The 24,268-nt window shown below is 50.8% G+C and overlaps 8 protein-coding genes across 8 annotated transcripts; 5 read left to right on the plus strand and 3 right to left on the minus strand.

Annotated features, from left to right (window-relative positions):
- Positions 1–977: 977 nt before the first annotated feature.
- KY384_003947 (uncharacterized protein) lies at positions 978–2,317 on the plus strand (the record flags this gene model as incomplete). Its single annotated transcript, XM_044812456.1, has 2 exons — positions 978–1,440; positions 1,485–2,317. The coding sequence occupies 2 exons, from the start codon at positions 978–980 to the stop codon at positions 2,315–2,317; spliced, it is 1,296 nt and encodes a 431-aa protein (XP_044671589.1).
- A 1,186-nt stretch (positions 2,318–3,503) lies between these two features.
- On the plus strand, positions 3,504–5,189 carry KY384_003948 (uncharacterized protein; the record flags this gene model as incomplete). The annotated part of the gene is made up of 4 exons (XM_044812457.1): positions 3,504–3,571; positions 3,660–3,884; positions 4,055–4,575; positions 4,666–5,189. The coding sequence occupies 4 exons, from the start codon at positions 3,504–3,506 to the stop codon at positions 5,187–5,189; spliced, it is 1,338 nt and encodes a 445-aa protein (XP_044671590.1).
- A 155-nt stretch (positions 5,190–5,344) lies between these two features.
- On the minus strand, positions 5,345–7,493 carry KY384_003949 (uncharacterized protein; the record flags this gene model as incomplete). The annotated part of the gene is made up of 5 exons (XM_044812458.1): positions 5,345–5,846; positions 5,909–6,950; positions 6,998–7,078; positions 7,128–7,229; positions 7,397–7,493. The coding sequence occupies 5 exons, from the start codon at positions 7,491–7,493 to the stop codon at positions 5,345–5,347; spliced, it is 1,824 nt and encodes a 607-aa protein (XP_044671591.1).
- Positions 7,494–8,496: 1,003 nt separating this feature from the next.
- On the plus strand, positions 8,497–9,096 carry KY384_003950 (uncharacterized protein; the record flags this gene model as incomplete). Its single annotated transcript, XM_044812459.1, has 1 exon — positions 8,497–9,096. One exon carries the CDS (start codon positions 8,497–8,499, stop codon positions 9,094–9,096), a length of 600 nt encoding a protein of 199 aa, XP_044671592.1.
- Positions 9,097–10,153: 1,057 nt separating this feature from the next.
- On the plus strand, positions 10,154–11,419 carry KY384_003951 (uncharacterized protein; the record flags this gene model as incomplete). Its single annotated transcript, XM_044812460.1, has 2 exons — positions 10,154–10,751; positions 11,181–11,419. The coding sequence occupies 2 exons, from the start codon at positions 10,154–10,156 to the stop codon at positions 11,417–11,419; spliced, it is 837 nt and encodes a 278-aa protein (XP_044671593.1).
- A 1,664-nt stretch (positions 11,420–13,083) lies between these two features.
- KY384_003952 (uncharacterized protein) lies at positions 13,084–15,616 on the minus strand (the record flags this gene model as incomplete). Its single annotated transcript, XM_044812461.1, has 3 exons — positions 13,084–14,461; positions 14,515–15,130; positions 15,577–15,616. 3 exons carry the CDS (start codon positions 15,614–15,616, stop codon positions 13,084–13,086), a joined length of 2,034 nt encoding a protein of 677 aa, XP_044671594.1.
- An 844-nt stretch (positions 15,617–16,460) lies between these two features.
- KY384_003953 (uncharacterized protein) lies at positions 16,461–17,947 on the plus strand (the record flags this gene model as incomplete). Its single annotated transcript, XM_044812462.1, has 3 exons — positions 16,461–16,788; positions 16,819–16,978; positions 17,041–17,947. The coding sequence occupies 3 exons, from the start codon at positions 16,461–16,463 to the stop codon at positions 17,945–17,947; spliced, it is 1,395 nt and encodes a 464-aa protein (XP_044671595.1).
- Positions 17,948–18,211: 264 nt separating this feature from the next.
- On the minus strand, positions 18,212–19,112 carry KY384_003954 (uncharacterized protein; the record flags this gene model as incomplete). Its single annotated transcript, XM_044812463.1, has 2 exons — positions 18,212–18,785; positions 18,838–19,112. 2 exons carry the CDS (start codon positions 19,110–19,112, stop codon positions 18,212–18,214), a joined length of 849 nt encoding a protein of 282 aa, XP_044671596.1.
- Between the last annotated feature and the right edge of the window lie 5,156 nt (positions 19,113–24,268).

Here is a 24,268-nt window from a genome sequence, read left to right on the forward strand (position 1 = left end):
ATATGGGTACTGGCCTGAAAGTTGTTGCGTTTGATTGTCCGGAGATATTGATATCTCAAGCAGCATCTCGGGGCGCGAACAGTATTGCGATCTGCACTGTGAGGTGGTGTGTCTATGCTTTGAGGCATCAGGAAAGACGATGCGAGAGGCCTTGTTTGTTTACATTTGCACCGGTCAGCGACGCTAAGACTTGAAAAGGCTTAGCGTGAAATGCGGAAATTTCTCCGAGCGAATCCTTTTCTCGATGTTATGCGAATCTGGAGATACGAATTTATCAATCGTCAACGCGACTTCTCGAAAGGAGTGTCTGCGGATACATAGTCAGGTCGTCTAAATGTTGAAGCATCATGACAGCCAGTTCATGTTGGGAGTCTGGTGGCGCATGCGTCAGCCATTCAAGACTTGTGAGGTGGTCGGAGGGTTCTAGTGAACACTTCAATTCCTTCCTCATTTTCCGAATCTCTAAATGTCCAAATCCCTCGGTGCTAGCCTCAAAGTCCATTTTATGGTAAGCTGCGAGAATCAGCCTATGGAATTATGCGATCGAGATGTGAATGCTGGCAGACACCGCTGGAAAGAGGCCACCTCAGGACCACTGAAAATGGTTCACATGATTTTAACGACTTTCGTTTGAGTTGTCTAAGGCTGACTTGAATGCGACACTCAGTAGTAACATCTACGTACACAAAGTTTGAGAAGCATCTGCTGCATCGGCTTGAGCAATTAGCAATTGAAGGCGTTGCTTTCAGTCATGCGAAATGCAATGCCCCGCGTTTGCATTACCGTCAAGATGCTCTTTCTTCTTTCGGTACTTCACTTGTTTGTCTAATGTGAGATTAAAACGCTGCTGCCTAACATACTTTCAATTCACTTTCAGCAATGTGAAGTGTTGAGCCCCGCTCGATGACTACATTAATCTACCTAGATCTAACTCTGTTGCTGCTCTTACACCTGCTCTACTAGGGAATCCTACAACAATGGTCGATAATTGTGCGACTTGCGGTAAAGACGCAAGACTTACTTGCAATGGCTGCCTCAAAGCACCATCTTATCTCGATGACCCCGCACATGCTACGAAGTATTGCGGCGCAGAGTGTCAAAAGAAGCACTGGCCGACACACAAGAAACGATGCAAGACGTTGCAGAATCGCAAATCTCTCTATCGAGCAGCCTCGCTGATTCAGGAGATCTACTATGTGACGCGACGTAGAACCTGGGGTGGATTCATAGAGAAGATTCTTCGCGTCGACGACGAGACCGTTTTCGTCCACATGTGTCGCGTACGGAAGGGCGACAAGAATAGCTGGATACAAAAGCCTCCCTACGGAATGATAGGTACGACCCTTCAGGACGAATATACGCTGCTAGCGATGAATGGTTGCCAAGCTGCAATTGTCACAATGGGCCCGAGCGTTGAGGTCATATTGAAGAGTGAACGAAGTCCAAATTCTCTACTAGAAGACTTTTCCGCTAACACTTGTTAGATTTGATTATCGGCATGCACGAGTATGAGGTGAGACCAATGGGAAGGAAACTTTGGGACGTACAAGTCCGTCCCGATGGATCGATCGATCAAGCAAGAGCACATCACACGGTTTTTACGCTTCATTTGAGCTTGACGGAGCGGTATGCCCTCGATCTCACTCACGCTCAGTACGGCCACCAGAACGATACATTGACACCGTGGAAAACATACCTCGACACTCGTGTGCATTCAACAATTGATAAACCACGTCCTGTGGGCTACACAAACGAAAAGAATAAAATCATATTCGCCGAAATTGATAATGGCGACTATGCCACTAGGCAAGTCGCATTCGAAGGCGTGCTCCGCCAAGCGGTCACCTCGGTGCCGCAAAAGGTCGATGCGTGGTCCAAGATTTGGCAAACCTCTGACGAAGCCGCTCACCATCTCCAACGAGATCGCATCATCGGCATCGTGACTACGAGTTTTGACAAGTTCATTGCCAGCACAGCAAACACACCTCTATTTCAAATCTGGAACTCACAAGCTATGTACCGAGGTATGGTCGCCATGGGAAAGCGGGAATATGAGAACAAGGTGAAGGATTGGGGCGAAGATGGACGTGGTCGGCTTTACCCTCTCCTGGTTGACCTAGTCAAGAAATGGCAAGCTTCCGACAAGAAAGGGGAATGGGCGCCCAGGGATGAGGGAGGACTACCAGCGGGATTGAGGATTGATGAATCAGGTCTGGATGATCCTTCGTATCGGAGCGAGGCAGCCAAGGCGGTGGAGAAGGCCACAGGGGTGAAGCAGTCAATTCTCACAATCGAGGTTGGCGGTCCTAGCAGATGAGGATCTCAGCACACGATTTCTGCAAAATTACTGCAATATCAGCTGGTGACTACTGACTCAATCTAGTCTACCAGCAGAAAGCAAATTAACTATCAGCTCGAGATCTTGCCCCATTGCTTCGATATTGCCGCAATTTGTGCACATTTCAGGTACCTTTTGGATGTCAATACTACTAATCTATTGATTATCTAGGAGCGCATAACGCCACAACCACCCCAAGCTGACGCTACTTCCTGTCCACAGTACTAGCCAGCGGCTCGGCGGATATGGCTGTCGGCACGCTCAGGCACAGTGACATCCGAAACCTGGGGTATCAAGGATCATAAGCCTCTGCGTTACTCTTCGAGGGCGATCCTGGTCTCAGCGTAGATCTCTACAGGAGCTTGTACGCCGCTTGGACAAAGCTTGATCAAGGCGCGAGACAGGTCCCTCCTGAGGCCTACCAAATCGAGTTGAAGGAACTTCTATTCCTGTATTTCACCAATCATTACCGACTAATAGAGCTGGGGTAGGAGAAATTGCTCAGCGCCTCCACCGTCATGCTGCATCGGACATTTTGACGAAATTCTCTTCCGGCGCAGAGCTGGCCATCTCACGACGTCATCTACGGGTGCCGAAACAGAGAAATTGGCTCCGGTGAATGATACATCTCGCCAAAGCTCTGAAGAGCACTCTGCCGCTGCCTTCAAAAGCGATGGCTAGCCCTCGAGACAAAGACTTCGAATTTCCCCCAGCTCCAATGACTGTCTTGTCCTACACAGCGACGACATCCTTCCCAATCTCACGAATATTGCAACTCTTATCTGTCTCATCTACCTTTCCCTCAAACAGCATCAAACCCGAACACAATAATGCAGCTATGGCACAAATATCGCAGTACCATACGAGCCAACTGGCACCTCGGCCTCACCTGCTTCGGCGGGCCAGCTGTACAATTCCAGACAGTACGTCTCCAATCCACCTGCCCATTTACCAGACGTACCTCCACGAACCCTGAGCTTGCGTTGACAACAACCAAATCTAGTTCCACAAACACTTCGTCGAGAACCTGCAATGGATAGATGAACCTATGGTAGGCCACCACCCTCTCCTACTCCCTGCTTCCAATCAATGTACTGACATAGATGCAAAGTACCAACAAATCTTCTGCCTCGCCCAATCCCTCCCCGGCTCCGCGACTGTCAAGATGCTTCTGTGTATAAACGCTGTTCGACACGGGCTGGCTTCGGGCTTTCTCGCGGTTGGGATGTTCGCGTATGTCCAACCTTTGTCCCAACTTCTTTCTCCCTAACCTTGTTCCCGCCTCCCGCAGTCTACCCAAATGTTGCTGACATAATCACAGTCTCCCAGGTGCACTAGCAATGTACGCCCTCGCCATTGGTGTATCACATCTTCAAACCAACCTTCCGCCAGCCGTTTACGCCCTTCTGTCTGGCTTCAACGCCGCTGCCGTCGGGCTGATCGCGTTCGCGGCCGTCAAATTGGCGGAGCGCGCGATCAGTGATAGGATCAGTCGGCTCTTGGTCTGCTTTGGGGGCGTGATGGGGGGCATGGGAAGTGCGTTGTGGTGAGTCTCCATTCATCCTCAACCAATCCTTTGATACAGAGAAGAAGACGGGGAAGACGGCGCTAGAGGGCCACAGAGGCGAGGAAAAGGAAGACAAGAAGGGCAAAGAATAGAGCAAACAAAATTGAGGCCACGAAAAAGAGGCCAAGGCTAATCCGTACGCTGCGCAGGTACTACCCCGTCCTCATGGCCAGCGCAGGCTGCGCAACCTACATCTGGGACACCTCCATCCTACAGAACCTCTACGTCCGCACAAGAGCACGGGGGCACAAATGGCGACAAGGACGTAAGATCAGAAACAGGAGGCGAGAATACGACGTCGAGGCGCTGAGCAATTCGCGCTGGTCGGGCGAGTCAGAGCGTACATTGTTGGAAAAGCCGCTGCCTGAACCACCTGCTGTGCACGAGAAGGACGCGGGACGGTGTAAGGAGGATGTTGGGATGGAGACGACGACGGATGAAAAAGGGCAGGGAGGTGTGGTAGGGGGAAAGCTGGATGCAGAGAAGGTGCGGCATGAAGATGTGGACGATTTCGACATCCCTTCCCTGCCATGGGGGATTGGGGTCACGATTCTCGTGGGGTTTGTGATCACTTTCGTGCTGGTCATCGCATTACGGGTTGTCATACCGAAGTCGCGGATTTTCGATGTGTTCAGATCGTTGTATATAGCTGGCACGATCACTTTTGGTGGTGAGTCCCCCCCCTCCCCTCTCCCCCACCCCTCTTTCCCCCCTTCCCCATCCTCCAAACCCAGCACACACAAGCTAACCACCCACGCAGGCGGGCCCGTCCTAACCCCCCTCCTCCGCGACTACATCGTCTCCCCCGGCTTCGTCACCCCGCGCAACTTCCTCCTCGGCTTCTCCGCCTTCCAAGCCCTGCCCGGCCCAGGCTTCAATTTCGCCATCTACCTCGGCACCCTCTCCATCATCCACACCGCCATCCCCTCCTTCCTCGGCGCCCTCATCACCTTCGTCGCTATCTACACCCCCGGACTCTGTATCCTCGTGGGCTTCATGTCCCTCTGGCGCATCATTAATGGGAGGAAGTGGTTCCATTCTATCTTGAGGGGCGTCAATGCTGCTGCCGTCGGACTGGTTTTCGCGGCGGTGTATAAGTTGTGGCAGATTGGGTATTTGACGGTTTCGGTGCAGAGTGGGAGGCCGTTGGGCACGGATCCGTGGTGTGTGTTGGTGCTTGCGGTCGTGTATACGGGAAGTGCGTGGTTTGGCTGGAATCCGCCGTTTTCGATATTGTTTGGGGGTGTGGCGGGGGTGGTGAAGTTCGCTGTCGTCAATGCGTAGGGGTGGGTAATGAAATGTTGGAAACTTCGAGGTGGTGCTGCTGGTGTAAGCGAGATATTAGGCCAAACAAAGAACCGCTTCTGACCTGATTTATTTCGCCAATTTGTCGTAAGGGGGTCCGGTACGCTTGTTGCATGGTGATCTTGCGAACTGCGCTAGGCCAGCTCGATTCTCTCGGTTCCATCTGCTTGCAGTATCGCCCTGTCGCCGAGCTCTTGGACACCCTGCTCGTCGAGCTCAGGCGGTCTGCAGGTGCTGCTCATTTCTGTAGGTTCCTGCGCCATTGGTGGTTTTGTTCCAGCAAAGTCTGCCTGGTCTCGTCTGATGAGCGACTCTTTCTTCACAACCCCTTTGTGTCGCTCGAATGTGAGCCATATCAAGCCGATGAGGACTGCAGCACCTATCAACCCACCGATGCTAGATTCAACTACGACCCATTCGTTTGCGTTGGAGGGGGTTGGGGGTCTGGCGCATGAGTGCAGTTTGAAAGTGTATTTACTGAGGGTCCTGTTGCGTTTGTAGTATTTGGAGATGTTTTCGGAGCTGGGGAGGTTCAGATGGGGATTACCGATGGGAGAGGTAGGAGGGCTGAGCTCACCTGGAGTTGAGCTTCCTATCAGGGAAGCTATGTCTGGTTGCAAGGTACCCATGTAGGAGCTGAGACAATTCTGAGTCAGCAGAAGTCTCCCAAATTCCGGAGTGCTTTGAGTCCTACGTACTCTCCGGTATTGTCATAGAAGTCTTTCACAGCCTGAGACTGTCTGTATGGTGACGAATTGGCTGCGTAGTGATCATTCCACTGGAGTGTGTTGAGGTCAAAGATTCCCAACCCCTGTTTAAAGTTGTCTGGCCTAGTCATCAAGTCTAGTATGAATTGTGTACCATTTCCATGGTCGACGATGTTTGGATCCCTTCCTCCAAGTACTAGGATTTGAGAACCTGCTACGGCGTTGCATGAATGTCCTGCTCGTGGATGACTGGGCTGGTAAGGTACTTGGAGCCAATGGAATGCTGGTAGTGTGAGTATGAAGATCTCGTCACGCTGAATGTTGGGCTGTCCGGGACCTATTGAGCCTCCGTAGTAGAAGATGTCGAAGGTGTTATTATTGGACTCCATGCCTGCAGTGCATGGATCAATCCTACCACTGGGGATTTTCCCACTTGTTTGTTGTCTGTAGGTTATGTTAGTAGCTATGTCGTACACCAACACTAAGCCACCCTCATCAGCGAAACCTCCATCTTCATTCCTGCCTCCTATTCCAACCAACAAACCTCTGGAGCCCCAAAGGGGTACGTACTGCAAGACACCGTGCTCAAAAGGTGGAAGGGGCATTGTGGAGGTTTGATTTGCGAAAATTTTTGTGGTCGTATTAAAATAAACCAAACTTGAGCGACATTTAGTGTCAGCAGCCTCGCCTCCAAATATGAATCCAGAGTCTGGACATTGCGCTGTTGAAGCTGCGTGGACAAGGATAAGATTATCGCCGATCGTAAGTTCGAACTCGGCAGACTTCGTCCATATTCCACCACCCCGATGATCAGGCTTCAAATTCCAGAGAGACGGTGTGTCAGGAGGAAGTGTGCCGTCCGGGAAGTCACAAGGCCAGCCATTGAAACCAGAGTATAACGTATCTTGAGACTGATCGTACCACAGTACCCCTTCACAGAAGCTTGGAGCTGTAGAGGGCTTTTGAATTGTGGAGAAAGTGACCGTTGAATTCTGCCAATCTTTGGACAAATCGATCACGAGTGTATGATTGACTCAACCAAGTGTCAGGGAGATATGTCATACAGGGGCTTCTGCTTACGGTTCCGATATTGAGCATTGCCACTTTGTAAGAAGGAGAATTCACCCCCATCAATGTATAAATATTCGCCTACAACTGTTGCTAAATCACGTCTTAGCCTACTAGTATCTCATTCTTCCACGCAACTTACCTGAATGATACGCCCTTCGTAGGAAGTGGTCAGGATCAGGGACAGTGGACATCTCTGCGCGGCTCGGCACACCATTGGCATTGAAGTCGTGGGTGTTTTCTTCTAAGTAATAGTGTACGCATCACAGGGTATCGCCTCGAGTCCTGTAGATAGCGAAGAACGAAGCCAAGGAAACGCCGACGATCACAGACTCTGTGACTTGGAAAACAGAACGGGTACAAGTGTTCGCCCAAGCTCATCCAGTTTAAAGTCTTGTACTCTATACTCACTGGTATCCATCGGGATTAAGGAAACATGCAGCTGTTTCAGCTCTGCATCCGACATGCACCACCCAGGGCGTGCGCCATGCACCTCGGTGGCGGGCATGTTTCTTTGAGTAGCGACGAGTTAGGTTCTATTGGCCTGAGAAGCTATCAGTACCAAAGTCCAATGTACACATGTATCGGAAGAGAGACAGTGCCTTCAATTCCTTCTTGATGCTTCGCTGCAGGGCGCCGAGCTTCAGGAGAGCCCTGAGGTTTGGAAAAGGAGGTGTTGCAGAATTCGCTTGGTCATCAGCGATCCGGAGGCATGCCGCTGCGTTTCAAGGGCTCGTATCATTTTCTCAGACTTGGAATGGTGAGAGAGGCTGCATTCAAGGATACGAGTGAGCCTGACTGTCCTTGCACTGAGCTGAAGAGCTCACCGCTTGAATTGGAGGATGTGAACAGCCGCCTCAGGGTCACGCCAAGCGAATCCGCGCTGTTCGCTACGACATCGAGTATGCCTGTAATTCGAAGGCTGCAGGACCACATAAGAGGATTTTCTGAGGGGTGATGTGCTTATGTCCGCGTTAAAGCCGAATCAACGGAGGGAGATTTTCCGCCCCCGGCATGCAATGAGCTACAACCGCTACACCCCAGGCACTTCATGATGTTTGATTACCTTGCTGAGATCAATCGGAGGAACTTTGGCGCAGTCCACACCTCTCATATCTCATAGAGCTCGAGATTATGGCTTACTGCAGACGACGCCCCTAAACTTGACACCCTCATGGACCCTAGATCCTCTTATATGACGCGAGCAGCGCGAATCTGGGACGGTTTGGCATTCAGTGATGGAGCTATCGAAAATGGCTTTACATGACTAGCGCTCGCTGAACTATGTGTCCGCATCAATCACCCTGTCTCGCGCATGGTGCTGCAAATTTGCCGCTGGGATCCTTCACGACGACCAATGTCTTGAGCTGCCCACAAGGCTACATTCAGTTCTCCAGATCTACGATCTTACATCAGCCCAAATCGACCGTTGTTTGAAATTCTCACTGGAACTTTCTCGTCCTGATACGGCGGACATGTTCTCCCCAATTTTGCTCACCGTCTACCTAATGATGAGCAAATACAATCCTGTCATTAGCAGGTCTATCAAGACGAAAGACGTAGATAGTACTATCTCAACCAGCGATACCACAGCTCCCACTCTAACAGAATTCAGACCTGTCCGAGTAGACACATGGATGACAGAAACCCACATTCTCATCGAAGACAGCACCGGCAGAGGCTACCCCGATTGGAATCAGCATGGAGAGCTGTTTCCATTTCTGAACAAGCTCCAAAGCGAAGCAAGGGCACGAAGTGATGCGAGTAAATATGATCCGAAAGTTCCAAGCGCATGGAGATATAATTTAGGACCCGGTGATGGTTGGCAATGGGCCTTGACAGAATACAAGCCACAACTCTTGTGGAGTGACGTAGTAGCCGTGGTCGACGCGCTCTTCATCAATGCCTTTCAATTTTTCAGGTCTGGAAAAGGCTACTGTTCTTTCCAGGTTACTATCGGTCGTATGGGTACTGCGCACCCGGAAGAGGAAGATGCTCTGGGTATCGTCTTTCTATGGTACGGACAGCCGAGAATCTCGTCTACCGATGGTACGTCAGGCACTGGAGCAGACATCGCGTCCGAGAATGTCAATGTCACCACCGTTGATTGAATATCAAAGAAAAAATTGTGCAGTAGGCGCACTGGGCTGCTAGAGAATACACATGTCGAAAGGCCCCTTGAATCAATGAAAGCCCCTGTTTGAAGGTGATGTCAGGCTCTATCATGGTAAACAGCACTTGAGCTTGTACTCATCGGCACTCTGCACCGCTGGCAGGTCAAATGGCATAACGTTCATGATCTCAATGTATCACGAACGACCAGCGGAGTGCATCCAAGAACCCGCTATGCGTATCGCTGCTGAGTATCGTCTGCTCATCTTTGGCTTTGAACATGTTCATCAAAGTGGTGCAACTACCATGTAACTGCGAGGGCAAACATACTCGGGCATGACCTATCTACTATTCATTCAGGTGCACACACGAGCTTCTTCTGACACCAATGCGCTTTCTCCCACATTGGAGAGTGTCAGTCTGTGCTCGTGGCCACGCCGAATCGAAACAGTGACTGATGCCAGCAATGATCCTCAATGTCTAATCACAATTCACAGGTGGTTACTGACAACCAAAGCAACAACGTTCATTCTTCGCAATGAATGTAAAATTCGCCATCTACCAAAGCTGGAGATACATGACGTACGAACGACGGCTTCACATCCGATCCAGTTTCCGTAGGGAAGCATCGAAGTCGCCTTTTTCATACATCCTGCTCTTCATGCTAACAAGGCAAAGGTTTCAAATACTATCATCGCATCATCGACCACCTCAGTTTTTACCTAGGATTTCTCCAGCTCGCTTGTCCACTTTTTGCCCCAAGTACAACTATTACGTCGGATCAAACGCAGCAGTCGATAAGCGGAATTCATGTCCATTCATTTGGCGCATAGTTATCTGCTGCGCTTAAGCTCAAATAAAGACTCGAGTCCGCATGACATCTATTGTCTCGCGAAATGGCGATAGTCAGATCATGAAACGTGACAGAAATAGAGCGCTGTGCCTAGCTTGAGACACGCATGACAATTGCAGAAAACGGTTCAGCCACCGACGACCCCATGCTGCATTTTCTGCGCGATCCGACAAGCATCCACTGTCTCTCACGTCGTCGACATGATGCTGAGATTGGCGTTATATACCAAAATCGTGGCTGCTCTGCCCACGCAAACATTAGCTGCTCCACCATTTTTGACCCCTGGTACCCAAGACATCGATATAAACGCCACCGACACGCTTGCTATTTTCAACACCACAGATACCGACCTCAGCGTCGGCGGGCCTGTGACTTGCTACAACACCAACGACCCGATCTTCACCCCCCAAGATATCGGCTACGTCTTCGAAGCCTGCGTCCTCGCCCTCGAGCTCCTGTCCAGAGAGATGCAGACGATGATGGAATGGTGGTGGGTACCCAATCTCGTCCCCCCACCCGGCCCCCTCGGCCGGTTAGCAATTCTACCGCTCCTGAACCAGCGAGAGCCGAAAGCATGTCTGCTCGCTATGACATCCACACTACAATTAGGTGCTGCGTCGATCGCGTCCGCGCAGAAAGGGTCAGCGATTGGATGGAGGCCTGAGTGGGGAAACCAACTGCCGCAACAAGTAGTGCAATTATTTCCGCAGTCTAAGGATACGGTGGTGGAGGGTTTCAGGAGACTGCTGGATTGCGTGAGGAAAGAGAAAGGAGAGGAGAGGGCGGGTCATGTGATGATTGGTATGTTCTCTCTTCAAATCGAGAGATGGAATCTATGACCGGGACTGGAAATCCATAATTCATAAAGATAACAGAGGTAAGAGAGCGCGCTGATGTTTTATAATCTATAGCTCCTCAACTCCACCTTTTTATGGCTCCACACGGAGTTCACGGGCAGCAGAAGACACGTTTCGATATTCTGACGACTTTTAGGGGAACGGATCTTGGATAGCAAAGTGATGTAGGCCATTAGCAATGGGGATTGTGTATGGTGATATGGAGAGCTAAGATTTCAAACTTAATGCTCGACTAATCCATGAGTAAAAGATGTCACACATTCACATGGAAATTGTTGCTCACCCGATTCCTGCCTCAGCCTCGATCAGTCGGCCAAAGTGCAGCAGCTATCCATAACCTGCGATACTGGCATTCAGCTAACCTGACACGAAGGTAACGATTACAAAGACGAGCATCTCATTCCCTCAAGCCTACTTCATATCTCAGTGCTTTACTCGGCTTCGAATGCACCCCCAATTTTTGTGGCTAACAACGACCCAGAATTGCAGCAACATCCACAAATATCGACCCAACCCTTCTCAATATCAGGTACTAGCAACTCAATCAAACCCAACCATAGATCCACCATCCCCCCGCCTAGCCCACGATTTCCACAACCCTTCGTCCCCTAACCCCCTACTCCACAAACAACACTTCCTTACATCCACGATGCCTCCACACACTGACTGTCTTCACATAGATTCTTCCCCCCTCTTACTCATCAGAAGTTACCCAGTTCCCCGCCATCCGCCTCCCTGGCCCCCTCATATTTACCAAAACCTTACCCTTTCCCTCCCTTCCCCCTTCTCCCCTTTTGACCACCCCTCCACCCCTCCACCTCAACTCACATTCCCTCGTACCGCCCCTCCGTCCACTTCAGTCATCTTCTCATTTCCCCAAACCTTCCACTCCTTCCACTCATATCTTGCCCCCAGCCCTCGACACTTTGGAAGAGTACCACGCCGTATCATCACCCCACTGTCATCCCCCTTTTTTTGGATATCTTATCGGTTCTGGGAGAGGCGCAAGAGGAAGCGGGCAGAGCTGTGGGCAGGAAAGGGGAGGGGGAAGGGAGCAGGAGAGGAGGTGGAGTAGGGAAGGGGCGTAGGGACGTAGGCGCGGACGGGAACGGGAGGAGGGGGTAGGGAAGCGGGGGTAATGGTCATGCACCTACCCACCTGACCTCGAACACAGACGTATGGCGCTGCCAGGGGAGACGATGTGTAACCCGCCTTCAATCAAGCGCGGGATCGGTCATGTAGGCAGACAACCAAGGCGGAGGCGGGGGGAAGTTTATGTTTTTAATTGGGCTGGGCTGGGCTGGGCTGGATTGGAGATGTACCCATCTGAGGGAAATTCGAAGTGGGTTGGTGCGGGCGGGGGGGAAGGATACTCGTGATGTATGAAGGTCGTTGAGAGATTGTGAGTCGGGGGGTTGTGGATGGGTGGGAGAGATGTAGGCAGCTGCCTGAGGAGGGTGGAAGGGGAGAGGAAGGGGAGGGGGAGGTGGGAGAATTTGGATGACCTGGGTCGGTTTAGAGTATTGTTCTAGTTAGGTTTTGGTGTAAGGAATGGGGTGTCGAATCTGGGTTGGAGAGCAGACGGTGATACTGCATTGCTGGGGTCTCAATAGCGACATTTGTGTCATTTCTCGAGGGAGATGGCTCTTATTGAATAATCTGTTTCACCTTCAGCTGTCTCATTCTTTCTGCTGTGGCTCTAATACACCAAGTTCACCCTCCATCACGAACGAAAATCGCCTCGTCCACTCCCTCTCTTTCTTCCCCATCCACACCCAGCACGCCGCCCATAGCGTACTCTTTCCCCCAACTCCTCACCACCCTCCCCATCTCCCCTTTCCCCACTTGACTCAACCCCTGGAAATCACCCAACATATGGCTCCCACAGATCAGCCACAGAACGCTGCCTATGCAGTCTGGGGCTCTCATTCCCGCCCCTCCCGCCCCAGCCATCCATCTCTTGCCCAACAGCCAAATGATACCTACAAGCATCAAGACCATAATTCCGACACTCATCCACGTACACACCTCGTAGGCGATGAAGTTCGTGGTGGGTTTGTAGGGGATGTTGGCGAGGCAGACGATGAGCGGTTCGCAGAGGATGGCGACGAGAGAGAAGTATGCGTTTAGGAACTCCGTGTGCGCGACGGAGTGGAAGAGGCCGCTGTAGGGATTGTTGTGGGGCGCGGAGAGGAGGGTGTGTGTTGCAGGCTGAGGGGAGGAGGATAGGAGGCGGAAGGGTTGGTTGAGGCGGAGGTCTGGAGAGAAAGGAGAGGTCAGTGAGGTTGAGGACATGGTAGGGGGGTTACGGGTGAAAGAGTGGGATGAGAACTGGGGGACGAACCGTCATCCAGGAGCGTCCAGTACATTTTGAGAATAACGGCAACCGCAGTGAACAGAAAATTGACACCGAAACTACCGCTCTCCATGAAATGCTCGAAGCTGCTGGGGTTTGGGAAGCGGTTGTAATAGATCATGAGTGCGAGCAGACCGATGACGAATGCTGAAAAGATTCCTACGGTGGCTGAATGCGTCCAGATGTGGATGAGCTGTCGTCTCCGTTTTGTGGGACGTTGGAAGTCATCGTCGACTTTGTGGATCGACACAGAGGTGTGGTGTTTGCTGTGAGGTAAAAATGATGACGTGGGGTCGTTCGGGGCACTGTCATCGGTGCTGTGTAGGCCGTAGCGCTCATTGCCATCCAAGTCGTAGTATGGCCCAATACGGTAGCTTTTGGATCGTAGAGCCTCACAGAGCTCTTTCGGTGTCGGCGGATAATACGCACGAATGCGACGGAAGTCTTCGATGGCGCGTTGATCTTGGAATAGTGAGGTTAGAGCTGCGATGCTGAGGGGGTTTGTGTAGATGCCGCTTCTCGCTCTTGCAAGGCCAATGATGAGTCCCAATGTGAGAATTGCCATGAATGCTAGTACACCTTGTACGACTCGAGCTGCTGGAGGGAATACGCTCAATTGGGGAACACAATTGTCTCTTGATTTCATGGGGTTGCAACTTGCGGTTCCCAGGAAGGCGATGAATATGGTTTCTGAAGACATCGGGGCCAGGATGAGTGCTATGGATGAGAGTAGACCAGACCACCAGACAAAATAGTGTTTGTTCTTTATGGCGGAGATAGTCGACACAGCTGTGATTGACGCTCGATAAGTCAATCCCAACGATTTCTCGGCCAAAGCGCCATCAGGTTTGTGTAGCTGGTAGAACGGTTCGATCTCCTTGATCGCAGACGCTAGGATGTGCCATGGGGCGGTAAAGATGACAGCTACAATTATGGGCAAGAAGCCGCCAAGAACGTAATCGAGCGGTGAGAGAGTATACATGTACGTTGTTGCTGGTGCTTTATCTTGTATTGAGACTGCTCCACTCGGCCCGACTACAATGGTCTTCCCATCCTTGAGAGTTGCCGTTGTTGGGGTTGCGGTATTGAAAGTCGAGCCATCAATGACGATCTGACCATCAGTGCCGATCACGTACGTTTCACCGACTGCTGTTCCAGTGATAGGGGCTGTAATGGGGCTGTTGATTTGTGATCCTGCTTGAAATGCACCATTGACGACAGGTGCAGGTGTCTGAGCAGGGCCGTTTGATGGCTGACTGCCAACAGCGACGGTATGCCCACTTGCGTCAACAACGACACTGAAAACGACATGCGTTAGCGCAGGCACCTTCGGGAGGTATCGAAAACGTACTCTGTGGCGCCTGGAGTATTCCCTGCAGGCTGAGCTCCTGGCGAAGGCGACCCTGGGGAAGACTGGCTGTTGACTCCAGGCTGAGCCCCTGATTGTCCGTTCCCATCATTCTGAGAACCCGACTGACTACTGCCTCCATTTTGAGTGCCTGGTTGACCAGTATTTCCATTTTGCGCTCCAGCCTGTCCACCCCCATCTCCTTGAGAGCCTGATTGTTCGTTTCCCCCACCCTGAGCGCCAGGCGTTGGCTGTGAACCACCCAAGATGACCACTGGGGTGTTTGCTGGATTTTGTGGATTGCTGGGGTTTTGCGCAGGATTTGGAGGATTTGGAGATGACTGAGGATTTTGAGAGCCAGCACCGACAGGTAGAAATGCTGATGATGCAGGAGCGAAATGTGGACCAACAGGCAAGAAGTCTGAGGAGGGCGGCGCGGTTGGCTCAGGTACTGGAGGTGAAGAGGGAGCCTGCTTTTGTTGATCATTGCCGACAGGAAGGAAGACGGACTGGGGAGGAGCTTCGCTGGTTGGGTTGTCGTTGGCTTGATCTACAGGGCTGACTTGAGCTTTGGCGGGAGTGATTGATGGACTTGCAGGACTTGGGGATGAAGGACCTCCTGCGCACAAAATTAGATTAGCTATGCACAACGGATTGTAGTTGGGTGGGATCTACCACTTTGCGGTCTCCGTCTGACAAATCTGTGTGAACTCGGGTTGCTGGCGATGGCATTCTGAACGATGCCACCTTTGTTATGAGCTGGGTAATGTCGAACGGCGACTTCGGTCAACGCTATCAGGATCAAGGTTGCGGCGAAGAGAAAGAGTAGGGAAGGCAATCGGGCAATGCCTGGTTGATACATTTAGTATACAGAGCTATAATAGGCTCAAGCAAACGCAAGGAAAGGTGATGATGATTCGCTCAAAAACATGGACAAAGGACAGCGCAAAGGGACATCAAAGCAACAGTGAAGATAACCACAACCTGTCAACTTAGCAGCGACATAAGTATCAGCATCGCGACATGAATTGCGCAGCAGAGACGACGCAGGCCGAGGGTAAATACGACTTTTCACACCGCGCTGCTGAGCAAAGTGGCCTGACATTTTAGCGTAACGATGGCGCATCTCGAAGCGGAGGCTGAGAAAGTCGCATGAAGCCAGCAGTTCGGCAGACACGATGATAGGCTTGTAGCCGCCGTCATTTAACTCGAACAGGCAAGCTTTGATGCTATACAGCTGTGGTGGCTGTCGACGATGCTGGATGAGGGCAAGTCCAACGCCATTCTCGGTAGCGACGTTCTAGAACCATGGACTCGGTCTTGGGGTCCAGCTGAGATCGTACCACCGTGAATTAGGGCTGACTGAAGGAAGGCAGCCATGCGCTTGCAGCTCAATGATGCAATCTGATGCGTGCGATGATCAATTGAGTTGACATACATTTGTTGATGGTATTGAATACAGAAGGCATTTCATTCTTGAGATGGTCTTGGCACTGCGTGATATATTAAGTCACGTCTGCAAGCTCTTCAGACCGGCTTACTCATCAAGTTCATTGGGTATCATTGGTGGAAATTAGGGTAGAGGTGGTAGAATTCTTCCTATTTGCTTGTGGGCGGTCAACACCCCGCCGGTCAGGCTGCTCAGGCTCTCTGCTTCGAAGATGCGTGAACTGCCTCATTGCACCATTGCGCACCATCATCCTGCTTCTATTACTCTCCCTAGATACGACATCCATCGGTTGGCGCGTTCACGATGTCGTTTGGATGCTCAATCAGTGACGTTGCTTTACTAGTCAAACTTGCAGCCTCAACAGTCAGAAACTCCCGGAAAGCATGTGGAGAGCATGCTGAGCTTACTCGAGAAGTTTTGGGCTTGAGCTCCGTCTTGCAGCGTCTCGAGACCGAGATCCAAGAGGGTGCAAATGTAATTGAGCGCCCGGGATGCAATTATGCGGAAAGAGCTCGCACCAGTCATTCAAGGATGTATTCGCAATCTTGAGAGGCTGGCAAAGATTATCGCAAAGTACAGTGCGTTGTCTGTGGAAGAAAGAAGTGCTACTAAGCTATGGCGGCAAGTGAGGTTCGGAAGTGGAGAGCTGGTTGATGTTGCCGAATTGAGGAGGCGGATTACCGATCACACATCGGTATTGAGCTTGTATATCAACATGATCGCTGCCGGTGGCGTAGGACGGATTGAGAAGCAGATGCATGACGCCGGTGGCGATTTGAAAGAGATAAAATTGGCCGTTAATGGGATCACGGCCCATCTTCTGTCGAGTTAAGCTATCGAAGGATCTGTACTCACAGACTACTCAGGAGATGACAAGGCTGTCTGGAAGGAATTCCGTCGAGAGTTGCTCAAAGATGGTTTCTCTAGCTCGGTGATCAAAGAGCACAAATTAATAATCCAGGCTTACATCAAGGAGCTCGGTGGTAGGGGCCTACTAGACGATTCAAATCCTGTCGAGTATGGTCCTAAAAAAATAGCTATCACCATTATTGATTTGAAAGATAGCGACAAACCTTTAGATCGAAATCTTCACCCGAGCCTGAAGGCAGCAACGAATACTTGATTCCCCCTGTAATTACTATGAGCTCAGTCCAAGAAGATCCAAAGCATACTGAGCTTTCCAAAAAAGAGATTGAAGGAAAAGATATTGATTTCAGCCCCATGGAGACCCCAATGTCACTGCAGCCACGTTCGGATAGAGAGAAGAAAGCCGAGAAAGCGCGGCACAAGGAAACAGAACTTGAACCCGAAATCATTCATCTCGATCATGATAGCATGGTCCCTTTTTCCGACATCGGATACAAAGTCTTCAGCCGTTTTAACACCACTAGCAGTGAAAAAGACCCTGCGCGGAAAACGAGAAACTCAGAAACCAAGTCAGAGAGGAGTAGGGACAATGTAACCTGGGAACAAGTAAAATATCGGGACAGCAGATCTAGCCTTGGTTTTTATGATGATGAGACTGTGATTAATCTTGAACTACTCTTTCATCATTTCTCCATAGATTCCACCAGTCATATGAACCGAAAAACATGCATCAAGCGGCCAGATGACCCCCAAGATCGTCAAGAAATGAATAAATTTGAACTACTAGTCTTTGAGAACTCGCTGTACATTGGTACGTACGAGTTGAGGACTCTAACACAAGACATACGTCCGTTCCTTTTGCGCACAACCCTTGAAGACCTCATAGGCGGGGAGGCCTTCTTTGGTTTTCCGGACAAGTGGATTTGTATCGACAAGAATTCGGGGTTGGAACATCCGTATGATTTCTTCTCTAGCACATATAAATATGGCAGCAGGGAGCCAATTAGAATGACAGGTTCGGGAGATCTATTCTGCATCTCTTTCAAGAAATTTCTACGATTCAGAATTGGTTGGAACGTCGGATTGGTAGTGAACAAGCACAACAAGAATGGACAATGATTCTAAGAATCATACCTCTGCCTCCAATTGGACCACCCTTAGGCGCAAACAGCCCGACATAGGACTAAACCTGAAATCGAGCGGGGCTCTCTAGATTTTCGTTTGCGACCTCCCCGTCATTCTTCGGCGGTGCGCACGGCTTCCAAGTCATCAGTCAATTTTGATTGTTTCATTCGGACGGAACAACAATGCTGATGCGCCTATCATACATCAATATCTCCCACCAATGCCTTCGCCATCACCATCGGTTCATCATGACACTAATTACACGGTACCCATCGCATAATTATTGTTCTGCCCAAGTGGCTTCTGATACCCGTGCTGCTCATACTCTCCCGGTGGCACTACGCTTCCTCCCATATTCGCAGCTGGCTGCTGCCTCTGCTGGCGTTTCTTCTCTGGCTCCGCGATTAATCCGGCAGCGATAAGGAAGAGCGCGGTGAAGAGCTCCATAATGATGGCCATCCCAAGCTGTACGAATATGTTCCCTTTTGTGATCGAGAAAGACCCATTGTTCACAAAGCTCGCCAACAAGGAGTACAAGATTCTGACGGCGAGAAAGGGTAAAGCGGCCAGCATGGCGGCAAAGACTGCTTTTTCACTGCGATGGAAATGCGGGAAGGCTGGTAGTGTAAGGACCGCCATAGCGACGACGCCGAGGTAGGTGAGGAGGAAGAGGATTGAGCCCGCTTTGAGGTAATCTAGACCGGTCGAGGCCTTGTCTGGATATTGCAACTTTGTGCCCCCGACGATGCCGACTATGAGGCCGATAATTGCCGGGATGTGCAGGAGTCGTAGGATCTTCACCTGCCAATTTCTACCCTCGATGGACTTGCAACTGTGTCAGAGTCAGCTTCGCATGCACGTCAGATTCGGGTATAGCGACATACATCCTGTCCAGCATTCCCATTTCAGCCAGTAACAAAGGACTCAGGCCAATAGAACCAAGAACGGAGGCCCATGCTGCGTCAGTCTTGCTGGTTGGATTGTTGACAGCGACGATGGTCAATGCAGCCCCTCCAAGTCTGAGGATACAGAAGATCATGAGGTAGAGATATCCGAGCTGGCGTGAGAACCCTTGACGGATATTGACATAGGTGGCAAGAATGAGGAGAGGAATGTAGATGACAAGTTCGGCTATGGCCACTGCTTCGCGGGACTGCATGGTGGATAGAAATTTGAGACTGATGATATGAAGATGGAGACTCGAAGAGATCAAGATGGTTTCAGGAGTGTCTGACGAGCGAGATGTGTGTACGATGCGTGAAGGAGACGATGAAGATTGGAGCAAAAGACCACGTCCAGGAGGAGGTAATATAGCACAAGCATGCAATGCGCGCCATGGTTCTGCCACTCACCGACATCACAGCTGAACAGCCCATCTCGCGAATCTTGCTCGAAAAATCCAGCATGTGGCTTGAGGATGGTCGGCAGATGATAGGCCAATGCCCAAAAATGCCAGTTCCTCGACGCTAACCCCCTCGGGGCGGGCGCTAAACCCAGAAGGTGGATTTGCGCGAAGTTGCGGGGGCTGATGGGGGTAGCGTTCCGCTGTTGAGATGCGGCTGAGGCACGCTGCTCCTCCGATAATAATCAGGACGGTGCTTTGTTTAGAAAATGCCTCATATGCTCAAGGGGATGACGCGTAGTATTTGCATATGCAGTCAGCGCGTGCGAAGCCACTGATTGGCATATTCGTGGACGAGGATGACCCGGCAATGTCGCTGCGACCTAAGAATCAGGATGTTCGTCTGTGATATTCACCGCTTGTACGTCAAAAGGGATTGCTAGAATTTCAACAGAAGGCGCAACTTCAACACTCCTGCAATGGCGACATCCACACGCGAAGAACTTGCGCATCGCCGCTCGAACAGTGATCGAAGGCCTAGATCGCTATTGGAATGAACCCGCCTCTTGATCGCTGGAGTCACAGCCATCACCTGCAGGTAGAGGAGGGGGGCCCGCGTCTATGTCTCCAACGTTTGCGACTGGAAGACGACCCGCAGGTGACTTTTGCAGTGGGAGACTTTAGACAATGAAGGACGCAGGGTACGAGACCTTAACGACCTAAGACTCTGCGGCAGGATTCAGAAGGGTCCTTGCACTCATACTCAAAGCATGCCAACAATGTTCGGGGCGTTCAAGCAATTCAGAGAGGCACCAGCTCTCAACACCCTTCTCTGCAGAGGCAGAAAATACAAAAACAGCATCGACACCATCTCAGCAAACAACGGATTCATTACGTATAAGCGGACCATGATCATATCTGAACTAACCTTACGTCCCCGAAGATTCGTCAACCAGAGCACCATAGACCGCCCCATAACTGTGTATCTACTCTCCCTCATCATCTGCACCAACGCCAAATCCTCACCATACTACTTGGGTTCTCCCCCGTACGCCTCCATGGGAGGCTCAATGCCACCTCCTTTACCCCCATTTAGCTGTTTGTCGGAGAAAAAGTCAGGAAGACTCACTTGGTAAAACAAGCAAGCCGGGAAGGTATATGGGGAGAACGCACAAAGAATCGCTGGGCTTTCACGTTGTCCTATAGATAATGTTAGCCCCGTCGCTTGTTTGAAGCAATGGATGAATGGAGAAAAAGAAGTGGGAACGCTAGATGAGCGTAGGTCTCGATCCCAAGGTAATGGACTGAGAGAAAAATAGACGAAAAGGGGAAGGGGTTGGAACCTACGATCGTATCACTGCTCCCCCCTCTCGCCTCCATCGCTTGGTATGGTCGCGTAGGTGATCCTTCATGATGTCTGTCTATTATAGACGAAAAAGGGAAGGGGTTGGGACCTACGATCGTATCACTGCTCCCCCCTCTCGCCTCCATCGCTTGGTATGGTCGCGTAGGTGATCCTTCATGATGTCTGTCTGTTGACGATGTCGATGCAGTGCAAGACCTTTTGCAATAGATGGATTCGTTGAGGCAACGACGGTGAAAGCGGTCCGAAAACCTTGCGATTCTGGGAAATGGATTTTCAAGGTTAAAGAAGGAGACGCGAGTATTGGGAGGGGGAAGCAAATTTTTATGTTCGAGAGGCCGTGACATGGCAGCTTTGCAACAGAGCCGATCATCTGCGATAACGTCAAAGAGCGTGGGGTGTGTTCATGCATGGCTTCACGGACTCTGTGCGTCATTGGACGACCACAGGGTTGAGGCTTGCTGGCCTGCTCACTGCATGGAAGATGCGACGAGATGAAAGCGTGGTGCTTTAGCATTGGACACCTTTGAGCTTACCTTGCAGATCATCGGGATGACTGGTTCGATCTTTGGGCTGATATGCATGATGAGTTGGTGGCTTCTTCTTCAGCCTTGTGCTCAAATCGTTTGATTGGAGAGATTGGGTTCCTTGGCTGCGGGGGCATGAAGGTGGCTTCTGATGAAGAGGGGAGGAGCGGTCTCGAGATACTGTCTGCAGTGGTCTTCGTTATTGATCAATGGCACCGTGATGTTTGTCTGAGTAAGGGACCTTCCATTATACAACCCTAGATAGGAGCTCAGACGCTAGACCCTGAAAAGGCTAGCGGCTTGGCAGGGGCTTTTCGACTGAGGCGCCCCTCGGGTGCTCAAAAACCTGATCACTTTTGGGCTTGGCGGCTGCCAAGTGATCAGGTTTTTCGGCCAACAACCAAGGGCGCTTACGTGATCGGTCTTCAGCTTGCGGTGAGGCTCTACATCAGAAGACACTTGATTTACGGGCGCCCAAACAAAGACAACATCATCACCGTCAGTCACTTTACATCATAGCAAGCGTCGCAGCTGGCAAGAGTGTATAGCGCGGGCCGAATAATGACTGAAGATACAGGGAGAGCAAGTACGATCCTGGCGAGTGATGGTGGAGTTTTAGGGTCATTATCCAGATTAAGCGTCTTTACACCCCAAGGGAATCACTCTACCGGTCACACCAGGTCACATCCTTACAGTGCAAGAGGCTGTATAATGAAAGAGGCAAGAACGTGCTTTGATTGTATCTCAACGAGGCCGTACAGTCCAACCAAACGAGCGATCGATGTCCTTCATCACCAACATGTCGATATATCCACCTTCCCCTCAATGTTGGGACTAGAGCTAAGTCCCTCTGTCTACCTCAACAGTCATTACGGGGTGGAGAGGGTGATCTCGCCCACCTACGTCCGCTACTAATGGGCCGGACGACTGAGTCCCGATCCTTTACCGCCACTTTTGTGGATCAGAGAGGGAATAGTCAGAATCATCGTCTGATACAAAAGAAGACTCGGAGGATGAATCGTCGAGACGAATCTGGAAGATCTTGGGGGCTTTTGGGTTGTGCTTCTTTGAAGTGTCGGGACCGGCCTCGGTGAAAGGCTTCTTTGAAGTGTCGGGACCGGCCTCGGTGAAAGGCTTCTTCGAACTGTCGGGAGTGGCCTCGGTGAAAGGCTTCTTCGACTCCTTGTCCGCTTCGGGAAACAATTGCTGTCTAGGGTCCTTAGTTGGCTACGGATGTTGTCAGTGCGATTCCGAGAAAAGAGAACTGGGCTAGATGAGTGGGGAAGGGAGTGAAGAGGATGTGGATTCAGGATTATGATGGAGAGAAGGAGGGCAGCGGTTTGTGTGACGGTGGGGGTCTTCGAGAGAGGAGGAAAGGTAAGGCAAGGTGAGAGGAAGAGGTGCAGAAGTAAGGAGGGAAAGGAAAAGGAGGGAGGAAGGAGGAGGGATGAGAAGTCAACGGGACGGAGGACGGGTCATCGTGGAAACAAACCCACAATCGTAACGCTGCTCTCGGCCTCACACCACATGTGCTTATTTTCGCGCGGGTACTTCGACATACTGTCTCGACCGACGATGTCGATGAAATGGGAGTTGATGAGGATTCGAAGTTTTATAGAAAGCAAGAAGTCTTATCAGGTGAACAGGGGTTGCGAGTGTGAGAGGATGGATAATTGAGGCTGGCAAGAGGTGTTTTATATCTGAAGGAGGGCATGGTGGGGTAGACTGGACAAACAGAGAGTCGTGGGGAGAATCGTCGCTCTGTTGTCTGGACCCTGCGTGTGTTCATGCATGGCTTCGGGGATACTATTCATCATTGGACAACCACCAAGCCACCTTTAAGCCAACACTATCAAGTGCAACGATCGACAGGATGGAAGCGTGGTGCTTCAGCATTGGATACCTTAAGCTTCCCTTACAGATAACGACCGATCCTCGATAAGATGATTGGAGGGATCTTTGGGCTGATATGCATGATGATGTGGCAGTGGCTTCAGCCTTGCGGTCTACGCATTTACTACTCAAGAACAGTCACGAGATTAAGAAGGGTCATGGCACCCATACCTAAGTACCCTATACTAATGATCATCATAGTTTTTTTCAACGAATTCAGAGAGAGAGGCACCATAACCAATCTAAACACCTCCCTCGCCTAGGCCTACAGTGGTAGAGAAGCCAATAAACAGCATCCATCGACATCATCTCAATCAAAAGACTCAACAGATCCATCCATGACGCACGAGCGGGCCCTGATCATGTCTGAGCTAATGGATCCCTCGGAACCTCGCGTCCGCTAAGAACACATGACTGAAGCCTCTTAAGCTCGCCAAATCTGTGTCCACACCTCCCTTCAACGATCCTTCAACATCCGCAACGAAGCCAGGCCCCCACTTTCCCCCCCTTATGCAATAGGACGTTGTTGCCACCTACTTTACCCGCAGCTAGCTGTTTGTTGAAGTGGGGGTTAGAATGGCTTTTTTGGTGGAAGAAACAGACAGAGGAAGGGGAAGGGCATGGCGAAGGGGCTTGGGGAAGCGTACGAACAACCAAATAGCTTTCACATTATCCTGCAGCTGATGTTAACGCCAATTATTCTTGGAGGGTGGAGGGTGTGGATGTGGAAAGAGTCAGGAAGCAATGAGATAAGAAATTTGGAGAAGAGGGAACGGGGCCTCGCGGCGAGGTGCAGCTCAATGAAAGCAGCGGAAGAACTAGGATGGGGAGAGGGATGGGGAAGGGGGAGGAATTACGATCGTATCACTGCTCTCGACCTCACAGCATACGTGCTTATGTTCGGTAAGATGATCAGTCATGCTGATGCAAGACGAAAGGGATATGATGAGATCTATTGAAGCGACGATGGTGATGCGGTGTGAAGATCTTTCGATTCTGAGAAACGGAAGTGGGAGTTCGAAGGGGGGTGAAGGACTTTCTTATCGAGGGACGGCGGGGGAGATGGTATTGTCGGTCATCTGAGATAACGTCAAAAGATTCTATATCTGCGCGGGATGTGTTCATGCACGCCTTTCATGGATAGTGTGTATCATTGGCCTATCACTCAGTCAGCACTACTGCGAGGCTTT

This window comes from Bacidia gigantensis (assembly GCF_019456465.1).
Source record: "Bacidia gigantensis strain McMullin 20006 chromosome Unknown contig_180, whole genome shotgun sequence".
Classification (NCBI taxonomy): domain Eukaryota; kingdom Fungi; phylum Ascomycota; class Lecanoromycetes; order Lecanorales; family Ramalinaceae; genus Bacidia; species Bacidia gigantensis.